At 39.4% G+C, this 20,359-nt stretch overlaps 1 protein-coding gene across 2 annotated transcripts in view; it reads right to left on the minus strand.

Annotated features, from left to right (window-relative positions):
* LOC126236348 (transcription elongation factor B polypeptide 3) overlaps positions 1-20,359 on the minus strand; it is a 168,731-nt gene that overhangs the window by 9,678 nt on the left and 138,694 nt on the right. The window contains exons 8-9 of one of the 2 annotated variants that reach the window (XR_007544898.1): positions 14,907-15,051; positions 9,553-9,752 (exon numbers count right to left, since the gene is read on the minus strand). Coding sequence is in view for 1 of the 2 variants with exons in the window: in XM_049945580.1 (XP_049801537.1) it covers positions 14,907-15,051 (145 nt within the window). In the remaining variant the exon portion in view is untranslated. The remainder of the gene's footprint in view (positions 1-9,552; positions 9,753-14,906; positions 15,052-20,359) is intronic. The other variant, XM_049945580.1, reaches the window with a different exon arrangement.

A 20,359-nucleotide genomic window follows, 5' to 3' on the forward strand; every position in this document is an offset into this window, starting at 1 on the left:
CCATCTTTCCCAAGTCAAATAAAACGATGGGTGAAAGAGAAACAATATCACTTAAGTCTTGATCTAAGTGACTTGACTGCTAGCACTATGTGAGGACCCTGGTGTTGCACTCAAAATGGGATATAGTTCTGCAAGTAGAAGAGGATTTTTGGACCCAAATGATAGATAAGGTGGAGCACCTATTGTCATCCAGCAGCATCTATACTTCATTTAGAAAGCTGCAAAAGTAATCCGTATTCCAGAAGAGCGGCATGAATTAAGGAACTTTCTTAAGATAGTGGTCTAAATTTCATAGGGTGGAAATGAATGCTTCTGGATTTGGTTTAAACAACTACCAGATTTGGAAGTTCCAGTCCTCATGATCACACTGTCAAGAAAGCTGGGCACTTTAATATGGAAGAGAAGTGTCAAAGTGCAACTGAGCAATCAGAGGGCCTTAGAACCCTACAAAACACACAAACACTATTACTGTGTAACAAAGGAACCTTAAATATAAACTGAATCTTGAGAATAGCCAGACTAATAGATGAAAACAAACTGAAGAGCTGCTTATACAATAGACAATGTATTTTTAACGAGGATGCAGCGCAAGCAAACACACATGATATTTGCAACAGTGAGTCAGAAAAAATGAAGGAAGAAATGGCTTGATACTAAGACACTTTAAAATCATACCTGTACATGTAAAATACATAGGTTATTATTTTCTGTTGCCATGCCCTCAAAAATTATAACAACAGGTGGAAATGAGTCAAAGAAATGTAGGCTAGCTTATGTGATGAACTACTACATATTTTTTTTGATTGACCATAAAAATTCAAACATGAGGGGGTAGGTTTCTGATTATTTAATTCCTCAATACTTTCAATGCTGCTGACATTCCCTGATAATTGGAAACACGCTTACATGGCAAACAATACTTTTCCTTCTTAATTCAGGGTGTATATGGGGACAAGGAAAAAAATTCCCAGATTTCCTGGTTAAAAATACACTTTCTCCTGGGTGAAAATACACCTTTTCTGTGTTAAGTGACAGTATACTTTTCCTCAGAACTGTAAAACTTATCAATCCTTTGAATGGTTATGGTTTTATGCATCTGCATAGAATATCCCAGCACTTTAGAAAACGAAACTCAGGGAAAAAATATGGTTTCAAAAGATCTACAATGTCCAGCAACATCTACACTGCCTATTTTTGTATTACAAAAGTATAAATTTGAATTCCACCAAACACCGCATGTTACTTTCCGAGACATTGAAATCGAGACTGCGATGTGCTTTTGTAAGCCAGTCATAGCTCATGTCACGTGATCTCACCACCCGATGACAACGGATAGTCAGAGCATAGAACATGTGATGTAGTCAGCCAATAGCAACATCACTGTTAAGCAGTGTGAACACAGAAACAGGAAAAGTTAATGGTTTAAATTAATATACATAGTGTTGCTACAAGAAAAAAAACTTTCACATATAATGTTGGTCTCTAAGACTAATAAGCTGCAAGAGAAGCTAAACTTTCACAAATAATGTTGATCTTTGTGTGTGTTACACTATAAGATACATCACACAAATGTGCCAGTAAAATTTTCTAGCAACATCATAAATGTCTGATCTTCTGGGTTCAAAATTATTCTAAATGGTCATCCCCAAGAGTTGATTTTTAAATGAGAGTCACACCCTCTGTGACTTAAGAAATTCATCATACATTTTTGCAATAGTTCCTCTTGCGTAAGAGGAAATTTACTTTGAAGGTAACACTTTTCAAACAACCATTCGCAATATTTTCCCGCAAAATGTTGGAAATAGATTTGTTTCAGCACATGCCAGAGAGAGCTAGGTAACAGATGTCTCCGTACTTGTGCAGCTATGATGACACAGGAAGCCCGTATGTTCGTACGTGTGAAACATTAAAAGACCTTACATTATGTCATAAAAGAAACAAGACATTGGAGGATACTCAAAGAGCATCAAAATTTTGTGAACTACTAAAATGCATAATTCGGCATAAAGTGCACATTTGTATGTCCAGATTCTGACAAATTTTCTTGGAGTACCAGTACTGTATTATCTCATGTATGGATCTTTATTATGGCATAATGCCATACCTGCTAGAAGATGAAAACATGCAGTTGCAACGCAGTGAACAGTTGAAAGTAGCCAATAGTGTGGAATTAAAATTTCAAATAAATTGATTGCTTCAGTGGAAAGAATAATAAAAGCCAAATTTCTTTAGCAAACCGACAAAAATACCTTCATTGTTCTGCAAGGCAATTAATGACTGTCAGAAAGGTGGAAATAAAATAAAATCTGAAACTAACAACATATTTTAGCCTTCCGTAACTATGTGAATGTATTTTGAATATAATAGGGAAACATTCCACGTGGGAAAAATATATCTAAAAACAAAGATGATGTGACTTACCAAATGAAAGCGCTGGCAGGTCGATAGACACACAAACAAACACAAACATACACACAAAATTCAAGCTTTCGCAACCAACGGTTGCTTCGTCAGGAAAGAAGGAAGGCGAGGGAAAGACGAAAGGATGTGGGTTTTAAGGGAGAGGGTAAGGAGTCATTCCAATCCTGGGAGCAGAAAGACTTACCTTAGGGGGAAAAAAGGACGGGTATACACTCGCACACACACACATATCCATCCACACATATACAGACACAAGCAGACATATTCAAAGGCAAAGAGTTTGGGCAGAGATCTTTGTTTTTAGATATGTGAATGTATTTTAATTCACTTGGTAGCTGGGGCCACAGAAATCAGTTTTGTTTTCATCTGACATGAGAGCAATAAACAAAAAGGAAAATGCAGAATCACTAAACTTAAACACGAGATCCGGCGGAGGCTACCCACCTCCCTACTACAACACAGTCTGCTCTGTGCATCAGCCCTGGATCTACGATATTTCCAAATTTGAGCAATTCTAGATAGAGACACCACCCCCACCCCCCACCACCACCATTTCGCCCCAAAGCATTTGCCGTTGTTGTTGTTGTTGTGGTCTTCAGTCCTGAGACTGGTTTGATGCAGCTCTCCATGCTACTCTATCCTGTGCAAGCTTCTTCATCTCCGAGTACCTACTGCAGCCTACATCCTTCTGAACCTGCTTAAGTGTATTCATCTCTTGGTCTCCCTCTATGATTTTTACCCTCCACGCTGCCCTCCAGTACCAAATTGGTGATCCCTTGATGCCTCAGAACATGTCCTACCAACCGATCCCTTCTTCTAGTCAAGTTGTGCCACAAACTCCTCTTCTACCCAATTCTACTCAATACTTCCTCATTAGTTATGTGATCTACCCATCTAATCTTCAGCAGTCTTCTGTAGCACCACATTTCGAAAGCTTCTATTCTCTTCCTGTCTAAACTATTTATTGTCCATGTTTCACTTCCATACATGGCTACACTCCATACAAATACCTTCAGAAACGACTTCCAGACACTTACATCAATACTCTATGTTAACAAATTTCTCTTCTTCAGAAACGCTTTCCTTGCCATTGCCAGCCTACATTTCATATCCTCTATACTTCGACCACCATCAGTTATTTTGCTCCCCAAATAGCAAAACTCCTTTACTACTTTAAGTGTCTCATTTCCTAATCTAATTCCCTCAGCATCACCCGATTTAATTCGACTACATTCCATTATCCTCGATTTGCTTTTGTTGATGTTCATCTTATACCCTCCTTTCAAGACACTGTCCATTCCATTCAACGGCTCTTCCAATTCCTTTGCTGTCTCTGACAGAATTACAATGTCATCGGCAAACCTCAAAGTTTCTATTTCTTCTCCATGGATTTTAATACCTACTCCGAACTTTTCTTTTGTTTCCTTTACTGCTTGCTCAATATATAGATTGAACAGCATCGGGGAGAGGCTACAACCCTGTCTCACCCTTCCCAACCACTGCTTCCCTTTCATGTCCCTCGACTCGTCTGTAAAGAATTCGCATTAGTATTTTGCAGCTGTGACTTATTAAACTGATAGTTCGGTAATTTTCACATCTGTCAACACCTGCTTTCTTTGGGATTGGAATTACTATATTCTGCTTGAAGTTTGAGGGAATTTCGCCTGTCTCATGTATCTTGCTCACCAGATGGTAGAGTTTTGTGAGGACTGGCTCTCCCAAGGCTGTCAGTAGTTCTAATGGAATGTTGTCTACTCCTGGGGCCTTGTTTCGACTTAGGTATTTCAGTGCTCTGTCAAACTCTTCACGCAGTATCATATCTCCCATTTCATCTTCATCTACCTCCTCTTCCATTTCCATAATATTGTCCTCAAGAACATCGCCCATGTATAGACCCTCTATATACTCCTTCCACCTTTCTGCTTTCCCTTCTTTACTTAGAACTGGGTTTCCATCTGAGCTCTTGATATTCATACAAGTGGTTCTCTTTTCTCCAAAGGTCTTTTTAATTTTCCTGTAGGCTGTATCTATCTTACCCCTCGTGAGATAAGCCTCTACATCCTTACATTTGTCCTCTAGCCATCCCTGCTTAGCCATTTTGCACTTCCTATCGATCTCATTTTTGAGATGTTTGTATTCCTTTTTGCCTGCTTCACTAACTGCATTTTTTTTGTTTTCTTCTTTCAACAATTAAATTCAGTATGTGTTCTGTTACCCAAGGATTTCTACTTGCCCTCGTCTATTTACCTACTTGATCCTCTGCTGCTGTCACTACTTCATTCCTCAAAGCTACCCATTCTTCTTCTACTGTATTTCTTTCCCCCATTCCTGTCAATTGTTCTCTTATGCTCTCCCCGAAACTCTGTACAACCTCTGGTTTAGTCAGTTTATCCAGGTTCCATCTCCTTAAATTACCACCTTTTTGCAGTTTCTTCAGTTTTATTCTACAGTTCATAACCAATAGATTGTGGTCAGAGTCCACATCTGCCCCTGGAAATGTCTTACAATTTAAAATCTGGTTCCTAAATCTCTGTCTTACCATTATATAATCCATCTGAAACCTTTTAGTATCTCCAGGGTTCTTCCATGTATACAACCTTCTTTCATGATTCTTGAACCAAGTGTTAGCTATGATTAAGTTATGCTCTGTGCAAAATTCTACCAGATGGCTTCCTCTACGTTTTCTTCTCTTCCTTTTCCTACTTCCGAATTCCAGTCACCCATGACTTAAATTTTCATCTCCCTTCACTACCTGAATAATTTCTTTTATCTCATCATACATTTCATCAATTTCTTCATCATCTGCAGAGCTAGTTGGCATATAAACTTGCACTACTGTAGTAGGTGTGGGCTTCGTATCTATCTTGGCCACAATAATGCGTTCACTATGCTGTTTGTAGTAGATTACCCGCACTCCTATTTTTTATTCATTATATAAACCTACTCCTGCATTACCCCTATTTGATTTTGTGTTTATAACCCTGTATTCACCTGACCAAAAGTCTTGTTCCTCCTGCCACCGAACTTCACTAATTCCCACTATATCTAACTTTAACCTATCCATTTCCCTTTTTAAATTTTCTAACCTACCTGCCCGATTAAGGGATCTGACATTCCACACTCCGATCCGTAGAACACCAGTTTTCTTTCTCTTGATAACGACGTCCTCTTGATTAGTCCCCGCCCGGAGATCCGAATGGGGGACTATTTTACCTCCGGAATATTTTACGTAAGAGGACGCCATCATCATTTAATCATAAAGTAAAGCTGCATCCCCTTGGGAAAAATTACGGCTGTAGTTTCCCCTTGCTTTCAGCCATTCGCAGTACCACAACAGCAAGGCCGTTTTGGTTAGTGTTACAGGGCCAGATCAGTCAATCATCCAGACTGTTACCCCTGCAACTACTGAAAAGGCTGCTGCCCCTCTTCAGGAAACACACGTTTGTCTGGCCTCTCAACAGATACCCCTCCGTTGTGGTTGCACCTACGGTATGGCTATCTGTGTCGTTGAGGCACGCAAGCCTCCCCACCAATATACGTAGAACGCAAAAAAATTAAAAAACCAATTTTTCAAAAAGATGTTCATTTTGTAGCGCACATCTTTCTGAAGAGTCTCATACATAAAACGTACGTGTTTGAGGAAATGTAAGACATGTTATTTGGTCTTAAGTGTGCCACTCCTCTTCACACAGCATTCATTTATCACACGTCACCGTATTTCTCTCTGTGGAATTCAAACGTGTAATATTTTATAATGGATGCCATCGAACTATGTTCAGGACAGTGGCAATTAAACTGACCTGTTCTGCCTTTCCTGCTCCCAGTCAGCTGGTTTGACATCTCTTAAGAAAAACTTGCAATTAATACTGAATGGGAATTTTTGTAACCAGAAGAACAAGAACTCTTCCGAAAATTTGCACTCTTTATTGTCGATTAGCTAATAGCTTCTGTTTTGTGTGACATAAAATTAAATATAGGATACATAAAACCAGTAAAGACAAGAGACAAGCACGACAGTACACATTTCTTCAATCCTTCAGTCTTGGAATTTTTTTTCTCGCTAATGTTGCTACAGCTTTACATGACATGCTTTCCTTTCTGTGAAAGAATCTATTACCTTATCAAAGTTCATCAAACGTTTTGCTACATGAAAAAACAAAATGTCACTGTCTAATACTGAAACAGCCGTTAATAAAAATAGTACCCAAGACTGGCGTCATTTCTCGATCTGATTACGTGTATTTTGTCACTGACTGCTAGATAAAATGAAATAGGCATGCCTAATATTGCAGCAATTGTAACACAAGCCAAATAAATGAGACTGTTTTAGCACAAATGGTCATTTTTAAACATGACGGAATATAATTCCCGAAGTACCAATATCAAATGCCTATTAGCCGACTACAAGCAAAAAGCTTTATTTTAGGAAATAGTTTCACATTTCATTCATGCACTTCAACTTCTCAGTACAGAATTTTTATACAATTTTGAATCTCATATTCTTCCATAGTTTGTGTGATGTCTCCATTTCTTCCCCTTCCTCAGTCTAATAAACAATCTTGTCATCACCAATTCTGTAATTATTCCTGCCAGTGTCAAAACTTATTCTCTGATTAACTTCACTAACCCTGTCACAATCACCAGTTTAGTTGTCCCGCGTTTATTCTCCGGTTAGGCGTTATTAAGAGTTCGTACAGCTCCTTTTCCGCACTATTCTGAGAATAGAACTTAAAGCGGCAGCAAATCAGGGACGGTACAACTGGCCCTCAATAGTGTAGCAATCAGGCAAAAATTTTCTGTCAAAATTTCACTTTCTTGGATACACCGAGAATATAATATGTACTCTTTCTTACCTGTTATTCCTGTTACTCGTTAATTTCCGCTCTAGTAGCCTGAATCTATGGATTTCACTAGTAATTATAACAACAATGATCATTCACAAAACCAGTCAACCATATAAACAGCAATTGGCATTCACCCATTCGGCTTTATTCCACTCAGCTCGTATAGCACCGTCCCCTTTTGTCTGCAGAAAAGTTTAATTCTAGATGCGACGGCATTTCCCTTGCAGAGACATCACGTACACTATGTAAGAATCCAATAATCAACTTACGATTCATTCACAAATCAACTCAAAATGTGTTAAAAATGTTCTAAAACCAACAAGGATGCATTTCAATATTACATGAATAATCGATAAACCAACGTGCGCTGGATGCTAGGCGCTTTGTGAAACAAGGCTTTTTCCTCAAGAATATGAATTTGGCGCGTGCCCCCCTCCCCCGACAATGCCGCCCTGGGTAGATACACCAGTTTGCCCCCCCACCCCCTAGATCCGGAACTGTTGCATACGCCTAAATCTGGCAGCTTGGGCACGGCAGTAAAATTTTTCTGGGTAGCATATGGCTGTTTGTTTCTTGCTGCTTATACAGCTAACAGCCTAACTTTTGTAGCCATAAACGGCAGAAGGTACAACCCATATGTGACCCTACTGCGCATGCGCATGAGCTCGCTCACAACTGCTTAAATGAATCTAATGTAAACAGTTGTGACGTCACGCTCATCAGAGGCAATTGGTTGTTATGAAGCATTGCATAGTCTTTCTAAAACCTTTGACACATTTTGCTGTTGGCAGACACTTGTATAAGCACTGTATTTTGTCATTGTATATGGCACATTTCCTTTGCAACTTAAGTTTTTGTTATAACCTTTAATCAAATGGTTCAAATGGCTCTGAGCACTATGGGACTCAACTGCTGAGGTCATTAGTCCCCTAGAACTTAGAACTAGTTAAACCTAACTAACCTAAGGACATCACAAACATCTATGCCCGAGGCAGGATTCGAACCTGCGACCGTAGCGGTCCTGCGGTTCCAGACTGCAGCGCCTTTAACCGCACGGCCACTTCGGCCGGCTAACCTTTAATCACTAATAAATTGCGTGGATATACAAACATAGAACACTAGCAGGTTACATGCTACCTACTCCGAATCTGTCATTAGACTGCCGTGCTGTGACATGCGGCCGGCGCCATTCATAGCTAGGTGGCGCTCCCGCGCTCAGCCGAGTTGCGGAGCGCCTCTATCGCCGTGTTCGCATACTGACGTAGCAGCACTTTTAAATATCGTGGCACTGTCACAAGTTTTATTTTGTTTTTTTCCTCTCGTTTGTGTTTTATTGCTGCAGTATTATTCTTTAGTAGTGAGATACAGTAACATCCATTGTTTTGAGTATTGGTTCTTAGCAGTCAAATTCACAAAAATTTAACTGAAAACTAAAATAATGAAAAATTCCCGGAATTCTAAAAGATTCCCGGGTTTTTCCCAGTTTTCTCCCGGATGAAAAAATTCCAGGGTTTTTCCAGGATCTCCCAGTTGTCCCAGGTCACATACATCCTGTAATTACACTACTGTAGTATGTAGTCACTGAAGCAAAATAAAATCATGACTGTATCAATAATGATGAGAGTGGCCCTGTTAAAACCTATCAGTATTTGAAAAAGAAACCCCTCAAAAAAGTCTGCATATTTCACTGTACAGCAGGTTGGGACTGCGTAAGAATGGCATGTATCACAAGTTTTCAGTAATGTATGTGAGATCTGAAGATTATCAGTACACTAAATATGCAGAGGGATTAAAGGTGAAAGAGAGCACACTCACTATTTAATTTTGTATTCACTGTATCATCCATTTTTAGTGAAGGTACAATTTTTCCAGTGTAAGTCTCATCATTGGTATCTGGCCTGAAGTAAACTACATGAAGCAGATTAATGTATTCAAACATCTGCCAAAACTACAGCTCAATTTCATCCTGGGTTTTGCATTATTCAATGGAAGTGTTATGGTGGCTTCCTGCCAGAGAGGGCTGTTTTTTTTTGCGCTTAAGCAATTTTTTCACAGTAGTATTTAAAAATCTTAAAAGGGTGATGGCATCAAATCAGCATATTGAGTGTCAAAGTACTGAATCCTCACTATGGCAGATGGTGAAGTTTTTTGGTGATGGTTATAGTAAAGTTTGTCATCTTGTTCAAGCAAGTTATCAACATTCTAAGGTTTGTGGACAGTTAGTCACATTTCCATTTCACTATTAAATTATAAACAGATCGTCTAGGTATTAAATACAGACACTTACTTTCCATACCACAGGCCTCCTGTAACAAACGCTGGACATCTGAGAACTCTACAAAATGTTTCTTTCTGGGTGCTTGCACTATGCTCCTCCTGTGGGGGACAAGATGGAAATTCTTGTGGGGGCAGTGAAAGACAATATGTGCCTTTTCAAATGTTTTCCCACTGCGGAGAATCCATACCTGAAATGTGATTCTGGAAAGTCTGCAAAATACCCAGCAAAGGATGTCATAATCTCTTCAATGGATTCAACATATTTATCAGCATGAAATTACTTTCCATGTGGGAATAGGTAGAAGTCAGAGGGTTCAACTCTAGGAAATAGGCAGGACCCTCTTTTTCACCCATACAGTCAAGACGACTTATGTATTATTCATCAGTTAAAAGCTTTGCCCTTTCCAAGGTAATCAATAACAATCTTCCCAGAAATCACAGGCCACAGCTTTAATTTTTCAAGGAACTCCTCAACAGAATAGAAGGAGTGATCCATGAGGAAACTCTTCAGTTTTGATTTGAAAGTGTGTGGTTTACTGCTAAGATTTTTTAATTCTAGTGTTAGCTTATTGAAAATGGGTGCAGCAGTATACTGCACATGTTTCTGCACAAGAGTTAAGGAAGTCAGATCCAAATGCAGGTTTGATTTTGCCGAGTATTAACTGAGTGAAAGCTGCTTATTCTTGGGCATAAGCTAATATTGTTAACAAGAAATGACAGTAAGGAAAATATATGTAAATATATTGAGAGGCCAATGTCAAAATACCCAGACTTGTGAACAGGGGTCAACAAGAGGTTCGTGAATTTACACCACTTATTGCCCAAACTGCCCATTTCCGAGCCAAAAATATCCTTTTAGAATGGGAAGAGAGGTCCCAAAATACAATACCATATGACATAAGCAAAGTAGACCAATTTTTATGTCAAATGATCACTCACTTCAGATACTGTTTGAATAGTCAAAATGGCAGCATTAAGTCTTTCAACAAGATCCCGAACGTGGGCTTTCCACGACAGTTTACTTCCTATCTGAATACTTAGAAATTTGAACTGTTCAGCTACACTAATCAAATGCCTATTCTGTGAAATTAAAATGCCAGGTTTTGTTGAACTGTATGATAGACACTGTAAAAACTGAGTCTTACCGTGATTCAGCGTTAGTTTATTTTCTACTAGCCATGAACTTATGTCATGAACTGCACTATTTGAAACTGAGCCAATGTTGCACACAACATCCTTTACTACCACACTAGTGTCATCAGCAAACAGAAATATCTTAGAGTTACCTCTAATACCAGAGGGTATACCATTTACATAAATAAGGAACAGGAGTGGTCCAAACACTGGTCCCTGGGGCACCCCCTGACCGTACCCCATTCAGACCCCACATCACAGCCATTCTCAATACCGTGAATAATGACCTTTTGCTGTCTGTTGCTAAAGTAAGAGGTGAACCAATTGTGAGCTACTCCCCGTATTCCGTAATGGTTCAACTTCTGGAGCAATATTTTGTGATCAACACAATCAAACGCCTTAGTTAAATAAAAAAATACTCCCAGCTTTCAAAACCTTATGTTTCACCCATCCAGTACCTCACAAGGGAAAGAGAATACAGCATTTTCAGTTGATAAACGGCTTCTAAAGCCAAACTGTACATTTGATAGCAAATCGTGTGATATAAAATGATCAATTATCTTTACATACACAGCCTTTTCAATAACTTTAGCAAACACTGATGGCATAGAAATAGGTCTAAAATTGTCTACATTATCCCTTTCTCCCTTTTTATAAAGCGGCTTTTCTACTGAGTACTTTAATCATTCAGGAAATTGACCATTCCTAAAGGAAAAATTACAAATATGGTTAAATACTGGGCTAACATGTGCAGCACAGCACTTTTATTCTGCTAGGCACCCCATCATATCCATAAGAATCCTTAGTCTTCAATGATTTAATTATTGACTAAATCTCCCCCTTGTCTGTATCACAGATGAGTATTTCAGACATCAACCTCGGAAAGGCATTTTCCCAAGAGAGTTATATGGTTCCCTGTAGAAACTAAATTTTTATTTTATTCACCAGAAATGCTCAGAAAACGATTGTTAAATACTGTTCATATATCTGATTTAACAGTAACAAAAATATTTTTACTATGAACTGACTTTATATTGTCGGCTTTGTGCTGCTGACCAGACACTTCCTTCACAACGGACAATATGGTTTTAATTTTATCCTGTGAATTAGCTATTCTATTTGCATACCACATACTTTTTGTCTTCCTAGTAACATTTTTAAGCACCTTACAGTACTGTTTGTAATGGGCTATTGTAGCTTGATTGTGACTACTTCTAACATTTTGATATACGAGGTGCACAATAAAGTACTGAGACTGATTTTCATTGCAAGATGTGGCAACCCTGCAGGCTTGCGTAGGCACAATACCTTTGACCTTGGTCTATAAGCTGCTTCTAGTCCAAGCGGCACATCGATGCAACTCCTCAGTCATGAGTTGTGCTGTAATAAGTTAACACATGTTTGTGTCTCTCGTTACAGAAATGGAACTGCATAATATTGCGCAACCGTATGCCATTTCTTTTTGCGTTAAACTGGGTGGAAATGCGACGACAGCTTAAGGTAAGCTTCAGAAGGCTTTTGGAGAGGAGGTTATGTCAAGAGCTCAAGTTTTTCGTTGGCATAAAATGTTTAGTGAAGGCAGAATGAATGTTGAAGATGAAGACCACAGTGGACGACCATCAACCTCACGGACGGATGTCAATTTGGCCAGGGTGTGTGATCTCGTACAATCTGATCAAAGGTAATCTGTGAAAATGATTGCAGAAGAACTGAACATCAATCGAGAAACAGTTTGTCTAATAATAGCTGGAGATCTTGGTATGAGAAAGAATTGTGCAAAAATCACGATAATGCGCCATCACATACTGCTCTGCCAGAACAGCAATTTTTAACCTCAAAACAAATTTCAGTACTACCACAGCCACTTTATTCACCAGATATTGCTCTGTGCGACTTTTTTCTATTTCCTAGAGTCAAAACGGTGGTCAAGGGACACCATTTTCAAACAACACAAGATGTCCAAAAAGCTGTGACAAGGGTCTTGGAGGATATTACCGAAGATGAGTTCCAGAAATGTTACCACCAATGGCAGAAGCACTGGAAAAAGTGTGTACAATCAGAAGGGAACTACTTTGAAGGAGACAACACTAAACTTGACTAAAACGGTAAGCAACATTTTCTTTCACATCAGTCTCATTGTTTTATTGTCGCACCTCGTAATTCCCGTTTTGTTCTACATACTAGCACAGGAGACTGGTTGGATTCTTTATAAAATAGTTGCAACATTTCTGAGAAATATGTTTTCACTTCTTTTTTTGTCAGACTACAACAGATACAGCACCCATATTACACACAACTTTCTTGCAGATAATTCTTTACATAAAATGTCTGATACTCTTTCTCCTGATATATCTATGGCATTCACCCTATCAGCAATGCCATACGGTATACGAGGGGCATTTAAAAAGTCCATGCAAAAATAAAAACTACTTACGTCTTTGGGGTAAACCTTTTCATTTTTTGATTTAGTCTCCTTTTAGACTTATAAACTTCGTCCAATGCTGTTCTAATTTGTTGATCCCTTCCGAATAATAGGAATTGTCCAAGCCTGCAAAATAGCTATTAGTTGCTGCAATCACCTCCTCGTCTTTATCCCACCAGCCATTTCTTCAAATTGGGGAACAACAGGAGTCCAAGGGAGCCAAGTCTGGGGAATGGGGGGAATGTGAAATGAGTTGTAATCCTATTTCCATTAATTTTGCTACGACAACTGCTGAGGTGTGCGCTGGTGCATTGTCGTGGTGGAAAAGGACATTTTGCAGTCCAATCGTTGGCGTTTTTCTTGTAGCTCGGTTTTCAAATGGTCCAATAACGATGAATAACATGCGCTTGCAATAGTTTTACCCTTTTCCAGATAGTAGATGAGGATTATCCCCTGCAAATCCCAAAAGACAGTTGCCATAACCATTCCGGCCGAAGGAATGGTCTTCACCTTTTTTGGTGCAGATTCTCCCTTGGTAACCCATTATTAAGATTGTTCTTTGGTCTCAGGAGGATAGTAATGTATCCATGTTTCATCCACAGTGCAGAAATAATGCTTAAAGCCCTCTGGATTCTTCCTGCACAGCTGAAAACCATCCTTGCAACACTTCACATGATTCCGTTTTTGGTCAAGCATGAGCAATCGCGGAACCCATCTTGTGGATAGCTTTCTCATGTCCAAATGTTTATGCAAAATATTATGTACCCGTTCATTCGAGATGCCCACAGCACTAGCAATATCATGGATTTTATCAATAATTTTTGGAGTCGTAACCTCCACAGGGCGTCCAGAACGTTCAGCATCACTTGTGTCCATATGGCCACTCCAAAAATTTTGAAACCACTTATAAACTGTTCTAATTGAAGGTGCAGAGCCACCGTAATGTTTATCAAGCTTCTCTTTAGTCTCCTGAGGCGTTTTGCCTTTCATAAAATAAAGTGTAATTATCACATGAAATTCTTTTTCGTTCATTTTTTGACAATCACTCAACTTCCTTGATTCACACAAAAGCCAAACACAAAGAAATAGACCAATATGGCTGAAATTGGTGTGCGTTCTTTCCAAAGATGCTACTAACTAAACATGACATCGATACACGCCGGTGGAGCTATCTCTCAGACTTTGCATGGACTTTTCATACGCCCCTCGTACTTAATCAATATTTTCAAAAGTGGTTGCAACTCTAGCCTGTTATTCATATGGATCATCTTTGGGACAAGTAACACTAAACTTGAACTCAATCATCCATTTTTAACTACTGAAAATATACAGGATACCTTATGAGTCTCCACCAACTTTGCATGAATTCTAGTTGGCAATAAGCCATAAATGACAGTTTTTCAACATGATATTATTCATTTGCATCTACTTGAACACAAAATGAACAACACTATTCCTTTAAAAAGCTGCACAAATAAAAGCTGCTCCATATATCAGTTTTACACCTGAATTACATTACAGTACAACTTTATGATAACTGATATCAACATTCTTTCTATGCCAGGACAAGAACTTTATATTGTCCCCTTCACAGTGTAAATGTTATCCAAATTTTCCTAGGTACTGGCTTTATCATTGCATCTGCAACATCCCTCTCAGTTAATGTGTAGATGCTTTTATTCACAGACTGTGGCTAACTTGCTTCAATCAATCAATAGCTAGAGTTATACATATATCATTTGTGTTCCCTCCAAATGAGTAGCTATTTTGAAACAAGTGATTTGTTTTATATGGCTATGATACTCAACCTGATTGCACACTCCTTGGTGGGGGAACAGGTACAGGAGCCGCTGATGTGCTAGGACCAGAATTCTGTCTCCCCATGCCTGTCTTTGCTCCTTTAACTGGGCTTCCTTTGCTAATGACAACAGGTCCAGCAGTGCCATATTTTGCCTGAAAGGAAAGATAACAGTTCAAAACAGTTTTAGCAACATTTGTAAATTCTTACGTATCTTAAATCTTTTAATGGAAAGTCTTGGTGGAATGTAAATAACTGAAGGAGTAAAGGTAAGAGCTCACTGAATACTGTAAATGCTGAGTAATTGAGAGGCATGTAAACCAAACTGAGAACTTTGCTAACTTTTGGATGCCTTTTTTTTTCCTAACTATAGAGAATACACACACACACACACACACACACACACACACACACACACACACACATATATATATATATATATATATACACACACACATTGTGCCCCCTGCTTATATCATTCTGGCACAGCAGCTCAACAGGGGTGACGGGTTATGCTGGTTATAGTGGGTTAGTGAAGAATAGGTAGGTAGTGGGAGGGAAAGTTGGTGTAGGACTGTTGACAGTTGGGACACGAATGTGGGAGGAAGAGAGAATAACTGCACAGGAGATAAATGCAGCACTGGGAATGGTGATTCAGTCTGGCTCCAGGTAGGTTACAGTATGAGTGAAACTGAGGTCCTGGGGCAGCCGTTGAGCTGTGTGTGAGGCACGGAGCTAGTAGAGTGTTACGACCTGAGCCATGGACGTGTTGTTATCAGGAGGTAACAAAGAGCAGAGATGAATGATTCTGTGGAACATGGAGTGCTAATGAAACATCATTCAATTAACAATCCTTAATTGGCAAACATTTTACAATCACACTGTCTTCTTCCCAGCAATGCTTAGCAGCAACTATGTTACTTGAAAGTGTGAGGAACTTGCTGAGCACAGGTCCTGACAGTGTCTGTAGTCATTGCTGTGGCTAGTGAGAGGGTGCAGTGTTACTCATCTTCACAGCCTAGTGTGACTGTGAATGCCTGCCAGAGCCTCAGCACTCTCGATGAATGAAGCTGTGCTTACACTTGATCCCAGACTACTGCATATCCCTGTAGTTGGTTATTGACATGATGTGAAGACAGAAGACTCAGCAGCAACATGAAAGTCAGCCTGAGTGGTGGTCCCAGCATATACCTGGTAAGGTAGTATTTGTAATGCACCAGTAGTCACAACACAGACACCCAGCACCCAAGCTGAACAGCTTTGAGATGGACAGATCAGTTTGTCATCTGCAGAAGATCACCCCGCTTCCATCCTCAGTCCATCACCATAATGACTGGCAGTACTGTGCCTTGCAGATCATAAGTCCCATCCACGGTTGATGGACTTAAAGCCGTGGGCTCCAAATTGACAGCAGATCTTGTAGTCAATTATTTAATTCACCAGAGCATCCTGCAACTTAATAGAGCTGGTCTGCCTTTGGTATCCGTGATGTAGCTGGAACAGTCTCACTCTGAGAATGAATAGGAGGGGGAGGTGGAGGGTGTGGAGGTTTTACAGCAGGCCATGACATGATTCCCCCCACCCACTAGTGACTGAATGTGTTCTCACTTCTGAGCCTGTCAGCACTCTTGACTGCTTTGACTTCAGGGTTTCAGAGCATTCCTTTATGTTTGCATCCCAAAAGGCATTCTTGTGACATCGCAAGATGAAGTTAATACATTTAGCCTCGTTACAGTAGAGCATTTGTCTGCCCTGCACTGTTGTAAAAGTGCTGACTCAACTGTTCTTGGCTTCTCGCACACACAGTTTCATAGTCTGATAAAAGAAGCTGCCAGCTTGTTGGTACTTTGTTCCCCTCATGTTAGTATTTGGTTACAAAACTATGTGTAGCCGGCAGATGTGCCTCACTTAACAACATCTCAGTTGGTTTCCAATAAAATTTTACTTCTGCACTTACTTACTATTCTACTGAGCAACATTCCCCAATCCTTTATCAGATACGTCCCAAATTTTCACACCTTTCTACTATTCTGTATGTCTTATTAATCTGTCCTTCATGGAATATCCCTGTTACAAAAATCAAAGTAAATCTCACAAATCTTAATGCTCTTGAAATACAGCACTATTTCATAATCACTTCCTTACTCCTACTTCCTGGTGATTAGATTTATGATTCACTCTTAACTACTCGGTAGTATTTTCTGTCACATTGTCAAACCAAGCAATGGGTAATCCATGCACAGATAATTCTGGGTGTTCTATTGTTTTTCCTAGTAGAAAGTGTAAATTACACAAATGACAACTAGAACCCCTATAGTACTTATGTTCCTAACCTAATTATGCTGCCTCTCACAGTACTGTTGGATGTGTTGTAACATCTGTTCTGTGGAAATCTCTCTCTTCTGTAATGCTATTAGCTGCTGAGTGAAGATATCTGGGTTCAGGGTATCATTTAAAAATAGTAGGTTTTGGCAGTGTCTCTAATGACTTCTCTGGCCAAAACAGCAATGGGTGTTTCAAGTCTGTTGTATTTGTAACACTTGCTGGTAAGCAAAAAGTTGTTCCAGGTGTATCACAAACTGTTCCAGTTCTTAAGATTCCACTATTTTTTACCTCCATTTTGGACATACCCGGTGCTTTCCTTTTTTGTAACAATTCTTTTTTATGATTTCTGGAGTACATAACAAATATATCCACTGTGCGGCCATTCTTTGGAAATGCAGATAAGGTGTTAATACTTCCCTCTGAAACTCTGTTTCTTCACATTTCACCAGGAACAATTGTTACTTACAGGCATGCATGTCAGTTCGGACCACTCTGGTTGGACACAGCGTATTACTCTCCAACTGGGAATCCCATAACTTCTTCGTCATCATAAGCACATATGTTTCCCTGTTTTTTGAAATTATCAGTACTTCACTAGTGTGTACTTGTGGCCATTTTCCTACTGTGTCCCATTTCACAGAATAAGCATGTATAATAAAACACTGATATTGGCTGTTTAAACCTACTACAAGAAAAGTATTGACACATGTAGTTGCGCTCCATCTGTTCTCACAACTACTGACATGTGGAAAAATAATGCTAAGTTGTCCTGAGTTGGTTACACTATATGCCGCAACTCAGTTATAAAATCCTTTTGCGCTTTTCATATTCCTGCGACGAACTGCTGAAGTGGCAACAGTGTAGCACTTAGCTGCCCAAGTATGGCATGAAAAAATAGATTCCTGCAATGTTACTGCCTCCAGTCTCACGTCACCGACACTATCCATTAAAATCCGTAACAGTCTGGCTACAGCTATTTGCCCATCTACTGTGTTTTACGGACTATAAGACACACTTTTTTCTTTGAAAAATTGCCTCCAAAATTCAGGTGTGTCTTATATTTGAAATTAATATAAAAATTTCAGTGTTTGATTTAAAATTCATGACAGTCTTAAAAATGACCATACATTCGAAGTTGCGGGAAACCTATCTCTATCTGACAACACCAGATTTAACTGGTAGCAACAGTGCATTGATGTCATGAATGTAAGTTGTGAGTATTCATAAGCTTGCTAACACTGCTTGCCTCCTGCCCCACCATCACAAACCCAGACTACGATGCGTCACTGCACTCAACAGTGCTGGTGAACTTGAAATGAAAATGATTTGTGTTTCGGTAACAGTACAATATTCTTGTTAGTAGCTATTTTTCTAGTGAAAAAATAAATAAATAAATAAATAAAAGGTATTCATATGATGCACGCTGTAAATGGAAAGTAATAGCAAATTTATAACAACATGGAAACAGAGAAGCTGAATAGCATTTCAGCACTCCACAACAGAAAAAACCATTCACGATTGGCAGGCTAGTAATGAACTGAAAAAAGTCAGGAAGACTGCATGAGCAAATACAGGACTGAATGCAAAATGGCCAACTAGAAGATGACATTTTTCAGGGATTTTAAGGTCAGTTCAGTTTTATAAACTGGCTTTGCAATCTAATAATAAAAATGGTAAAAATATCATTAAAAATGCTTAAAAATTAAGGTGCATCTTACAGTCTTTAAAATATAGTATTTCATGTAGTTATTTCTGGACCCTTTTAAGATCTTCATTTATAATCTACTTATTGCTTTTAGTGTACTGCATCAAATCCATTGCCAGTTCCCATACCACTCTTGTGTTATTTAGTACAGCATGTTCCATTTTCATCATCTGGCTGGTATGCCATTCCGGCTTACACCTCAAAGTCTGCTGCTGCTTGTACCTGACCTTGAATGTTATTTATATTTTGAGATCTTCATCATCTGCTTTTCCAAACAATGTCTTCAAAATTTTGCACCTGTGTTTATCCATCCTCTCTTCTTTGAATCAATGTCTTTGGCAGCAGGTTGATTACCTGCTTCAAATGTTCTATTGAGTGTTCTTGTAAGAGTGTTGCAATCCACGTATTTCCCTCTATTCTACTGGAATTCCCTCTTTTCCTGCTTCTTCCTGCAATTCCCCAAAGGTAACTTCTACCCCATGCACCTCATTTCTTATCTTCCAAACATTCAGCGTTACATCAAGTGTCCACCGATGACTGGTTAACAGGACACTGGATTGTTTTATGAACACAACTCCAGATTCAAGAGGCTGATGCCATAATTCGCTTATGTATGAGGCAGCAGCAAAATTACAGTATTATTTCTGGCTGCCCATATTGGCATGCTTCCTGAGAGAAAGGAATTTCTCATCATTTTCCCTCCGGAAAAGTTTCAATGCACAACAAAATACACAAATCAAAAAAAGTTTTGCATCACCCTGGTTTTCCACAACTCCTGAAGATAGACGTTGACTGTGGATATTGTATTACAGAGAAAGTCTCTTTGATTGTTCAGAGATGTCACTAAACCCACGCAAAGATATAAACATCCATGCATGAGCAGTGCCTATTAGGCAGAAGGGGTCCGACAGCCGATCAGTTCCAGTTGTTCCACCAAGGAGGAGATACACAGCCAGTGTTTCTGTAGTTCAACCATGCCTGGACGGTCAATACCGCGGTTCGATTGTGTCCGCATTATTACTTTGTGCCAGGAAGGGTTCTCAACAAGGGAAGTGTCCAGGCATCTCGGAGTGAACCAAAGTGATGTTGTTTGGACATGGAGGAGATAGAGAGAGAAAGGAACTGTCGATGACATGCCTCACTCAGACCACCCAAGGGCTACTACTGCAGTGGATGACCACTACCTACAGATTATGGTTCGGAGGAACCCTGACAGCAACGCCATAATGTTGAATAATGCTTTTCGTGTAGCCACAGGACGTCGTGTTACAAATCAAACTGTCCGCAATAGGCTGCATGATGCGCAACTTCACTCCCAACGTCCATGGCGAGGTGCACCTTTGCAACCATGACATCATGCAGTGTGGTATAAATGGGCCCAATAACATGCCGAATGGACCGCTCAGTACTGGCATCACGTTCTCATCACTGAT

This window comes from Schistocerca nitens, chromosome 2 (genome assembly GCF_023898315.1).
Source record: "Schistocerca nitens isolate TAMUIC-IGC-003100 chromosome 2, iqSchNite1.1, whole genome shotgun sequence".
NCBI lineage: Eukaryota > Metazoa > Arthropoda > Insecta > Orthoptera > Acrididae > Schistocerca > Schistocerca nitens.